General features: G+C 41.3%; 1 protein-coding gene across 1 annotated transcript in view; it reads left to right on the top strand.

Moving 5' to 3' along the window:
- CAND1 (cullin-associated and neddylation-dissociated 1) overlaps positions 1 to 2,512 on the top strand; it is a 58,084-nt gene extending 55,572 nt beyond the window's left edge. The window contains exon 16 of the mRNA XM_006753771.2: positions 1,912 to 2,512. Coding sequence (XP_006753834.1) covers positions 1,912 to 2,136 — 225 coding nt within the window. The 3' untranslated portion in view covers positions 2,137 to 2,512. The remainder of the gene's footprint in view (positions 1 to 1,911) is intronic.
- The last annotated feature ends 2,121 nt before the right edge of the window (positions 2,513 to 4,633 follow it).

Here is a 4,633-nt window from a genome sequence, read left to right as displayed (position 1 = left end):
CTCCCCCCCCGGTCACGCACAGAGCAGGGTCCATCGGGGGGTTGGGGAGCTCCCCCCGTCACTCAGAGAGTAGGGCTGATAGGGGAGTTGGGGCACCACCCCCTGTCACACACAGAGCAGGGCAGATCAGGGGTTTGGGGCGCTGTCCTCTATCACCAACAGAGCAGGGCAGATCAGGGGGTTGGGGCGCTGCACCCTGTCACACTCAGGACAGGGCCGATGGGGAGATTATGGCTCTACCCTGCCACACAAAGAGCAGGGCCCAGGGGATGGGGGGGCGCGGTTAGGGCACCGCAGCCTGTCACACACAGAGCCGCAGGGCAATCACGGGGTTGGGGAGCTCCCCCTTATCAGGCACAGAGCAGGGCCGATCAGGGGGTTGGGGTGCCTTCCCTTGTCACGAACAGAGCAGGGCAGATAGGGGGGTTGTGGTCCCGCCCTCTGTAACACACAGAGCTGCAGGGCGATTAGGGGGTTTGGGTGCTGCACCCTGTCACGCTGCTCCAGGGGCCAGGAGGCCTAGCGGCTCCACTGATCCCCGTGCTGGGAGGCCTCGTGGCTCCACTTGACACCAGGGCAGTGAGGCTCCGCTGCTCAGCTGATCCCAGTACTGGAAGGCCTGCGGCTCCGCTTGACACCGGGGCAGTGAAGCCTCACGGCTCCGCTGATCCCGGTGCTGGGAGGCATATTACCCTTTTACTATATAGGATAGAGGCCTGGTACAGGGGTGGGGGCTGGCTGGTTTGCCCTGAAGGGTGTCCTGGATCAGGGTGGGGGTCCCCACTGGGGTGCCTGGCCAGCCTGGATGACGGGATGATGGCTGTTTGCAGCTGGTCACACACCCTTCAGGGTGGGGGTCCCCACTGGGGTGCCTGGCCAGCCTGGGTGTGGGGATGATGGCTGTTTGCAGCTGGTCACACACCCTTCAGGGTGGGAGTCCCCACTGGGGTGCCTGGCCAGTCTGCGTGAAGGGCTGAGGGCTGTTTTCAGGTTGCGGGCGACTGAAGCTCCCATCCTCTCTTTTTTTTTTTTTTTTTTTAAATCTGGGATTTATTTACCTTCTATGGCTGTCACCGGAACTGAGGGCCGGCTTTACCCTTTTACTATATAGGATAGAGGCCTGATGCACCGGTGGGGGCCAGCTGGTTTGCCCTGAAGGGTGTCCTGGATCAGGGTGGGGGTCCCGCTGGGGTGCCTGGCCAGCCTGGGTGAGGGGCTGATGGCTGTTTTCAGGCTGGCCACACCCCCTTTAGGGTGGGGGGTTCCTGTTTGGGTTCTATAATCGAAACACTGTATCAACTCCAGCTCTGAGATCCTGGCTGGCTGAAAGCAGGTTTCTGAGTTTTGTGTAGCTTCTATATTTTTTAACAATGTTTCAAACTGCAAGCTCAGAGGCCGGCAGCAGCAGGCGGGGAACGTTGGATTCCTCCATCACTGAAGCAAGCAAGCCTCATGTTTGCTTCCAGCTGCCTGGCTGCTGGCCGCCATCTTCGCTGGCAGTTAATTTGCATATCGCCCTAATTAGCCAATGGAAAGGGTAACGGTCGTATGCCAATTACCATGTTTCTCTTTTATTAGATAGGATAGGATGTGTCTGAAGAATAATGAATAGGGTTTCAAGGGGGTAGTTTCTTGGTGGAGGCCAAAGTAGGACTTGCTAAGCAAGAAAAGCTCAGGTTTTCACTCTTTCGACTGTGGTTCAGGATTTTGTTTTCCTAATGGGGTTTACTCACTTAAAAGGAGACAAGCTACTGCTAAAAAATTTAAAAACAACTTAGAATACAACATGACTTTTAGACCTATGAAAGAGCAGCTTTGCTTTATTGACCAGAAATTTCTAGGTGCTTAAATTTTGTTTGTATGATAGTTTGTCTTTTATAGCATATAATATAAATTTACTCAATGTTACAGGTAAAGGCAAACTCAGTAAAGCAGGAGTTTGAAAAGCAAGATGAACTAAAGCGATCTGCCATGAGAGCAGTAGCAGCACTGCTAACCATTCCAGAAGCAGAGAAGAGTCCACTGATGAGTGAATTCCAGTCGCAGATCAGTTCCAACCCTGAGCTGGCAGCTATTTTTGAAAGTATCCAAAAAGATTCATCCTCTACTAACTTGGAATCAATGGACACTAGTTAGATGTTTGTTCAACATGGGGACCATGACATTGACCTTATGATGCACTGAATCTACAGGTTAATCATAAGACATGGAAAGAGAAGTATCTAAAAGCTTCAAAATGTTCCACTTTTTTTTTCCTTCATGGAGACAGTTTGGCTTTCTTCCATTTTTGTTTTTGTAACATTTATTTCAGAAATATGTATTTCCATAACCCAGAGGTTGTAAAACCACTAATGTTTTAGTGGTTAGGGCAACATTGAAAATGGAAACTAAAAGTTAGGATTTATGGAATATGGAGATATAGGGTCCAGGGTCTACTTGCCCTGTAATGTTTAGGATTAAAATGTTAAAATTTTGTGACCATGAATTTCTTTCTTTTATAAAAATTTCTCATATTTAAGAATCAAAAATTCTGCAAGATAAAAACCATGTTTCTTTTTCTTATATAACATTTTGTTTCAGCAACATAAGTTGATTTTTAGCTGGCAGAGAAGAATATCTGTGTAAGATTTGTTACATTTTGGAGGATTTGGCAATTTAAAAAAGATAAGGTGTCTTTTTTTTTAAGTATAGGGATTAGCAATATCCCTGTTGCGCACACTAATTTTGCATGAGCAAGTTTACAAATATGTATTGTCTGTAAAGCAGCATGTGCAGATTATTCATAATACAAAAGTTAAAATAAGTATTGTATTAGTGCAATTTGCAGATATTTATTTTTGCACAGAAAACAAATCTGGAGAGAAAGTGAGGAGTAAATTTTTGAAACTTTGGTTTTCTTAATGCCAGTGTGAATTTGCCGATATTTTCAGCAAATCAAGTCCCAATAACAATTTGCCACTTTTTTCTATTATAAATTTTCTTACACATTTAAAATTTGAATATTTAAGTACACAGTTTTTCTCAGTTACCCATTTGTGTGTGTGTTGCCACTTAGAAATTAAATTCTTAAGGCCAGTTTTTTTCTTTCATTCCATTTGTATCTCTATATCCCTTTATCAGAGGATACAAATACTGTGTATGCTTTTAAACTTTAGTTTTAGGAAATTCTGAAACTGGCTGCCACAGGTTTGTTAGCTAATTATAGCATTTCCTTTTAATTGAGTTAGATTTCCCCTCTCTTGTAGAGCTAATTTACATATTGTATTTGGTAAATATTGACTACTTTTCCTGATTAAGGGGTCTCTGCTGGGGGAAACAAAGCTTTGCAGTACTTTATATCATAGTTGAAATTTTATTGGACATATCCTTCAGTGAACTCATTTCACACTGTAGCCTCTTCCTTCAAATTTGTGGTGCTCCTGTAACAGTAAGAACTATCTTCTGAATAAAGACATCTCCTATGCTGTGCAAAACATAGTTTACATGTATTGAAGGAGGCAGTTGTTAAATTTAGTGACCAGTTTTAAGCAGTCAGATATTTGAAAACTGCACCCTTTATTTTTGAAACTGTGAATTAGAAATATTTTTTTCTGCTGTATTACCTACCTGCTTTAACATCTAAATATGCAGTGATTTGAATTGGTGACATACTGTGGTTATTAGGTTAACAGCTTAATTTTGAATATTCAGATGATAATGCATAAAACATTATATTGACATGGAATGTTACATGAAGTTGGTGCCATTTCAGAATGTGGCAGATGGTATTCTTATACCATAATTTGCATAGAGTTGTAATAGAAATTTATTTTGAGACATTAGTATATATGTACTATACATTACCGTGGTAAGGATGTTGTGGATATATTTAAATATTTGGTTACATGGTTTCACAATAAATTACAATACTGCAGGCTCTAGGACCAAATAGGAAACTGACATGCATATGTTATGTGATGTCTTAGTTAATTATCTAAAGTTAAATTCAAATATTTTTCATGTATTGGATTTCTCCCTTTTTTAACCTTCATATTTTTTTTTAAGTTTTGAAAGATGATTAATTTTTTTTAATATAGCTGAAATTCTTTTAATACAAAAATAGGTTCTGCTCTTTCTAGTAGTAGATATGGTTTACATATATAATGTATATTCATATACATAAAATAAGTAACAGAAGAATGCTCAGATTTTAAATGCCAAGTCATACTGATTAACCCCATACTTCTACTGGTGATGTCCTGATACTGATATGGTGGTTGCAAGGTTTGAGGTCCAGTCATAATCTGCCACTCAGACTGCTTATTGGTCTTTTAAGATTTAGCTAGTTCTGCTTAGCATCTCTACACATGTAGATTCTTCAGGAGATCTAAAAATAGTAAAAAAAGAGCTGTTTGCTGATTTTCTTGAGTATGTTTAAATTGTTTGGATTCACCTGATTTCTTTTTAAAGAAAACTCAATATGGTGTTGTGTTTTGAGTTTAGGTTATTTTATGAAAATAGGCAGAAAGGACATTTGGTATGGCAAGGCCTATCCTAAACATTTATAAAATCAGTAGCATTGAATAATTTTAAAATTATGGTCATATTATTCATTAATGATATCTAAAGATCCCACTGGTAATTAGAATTCTTA

The sequence above is a fragment of the Myotis davidii genome, unplaced genomic scaffold (assembly GCF_000327345.1).
Source record: "Myotis davidii unplaced genomic scaffold, ASM32734v1 scaffold792, whole genome shotgun sequence".
NCBI lineage: Eukaryota > Metazoa > Chordata > Mammalia > Chiroptera > Vespertilionidae > Myotis > Myotis davidii.
Note: the sequence above shows the minus strand (reverse complement) of the source record. Positions and strands in the feature narration are given on the sequence as shown.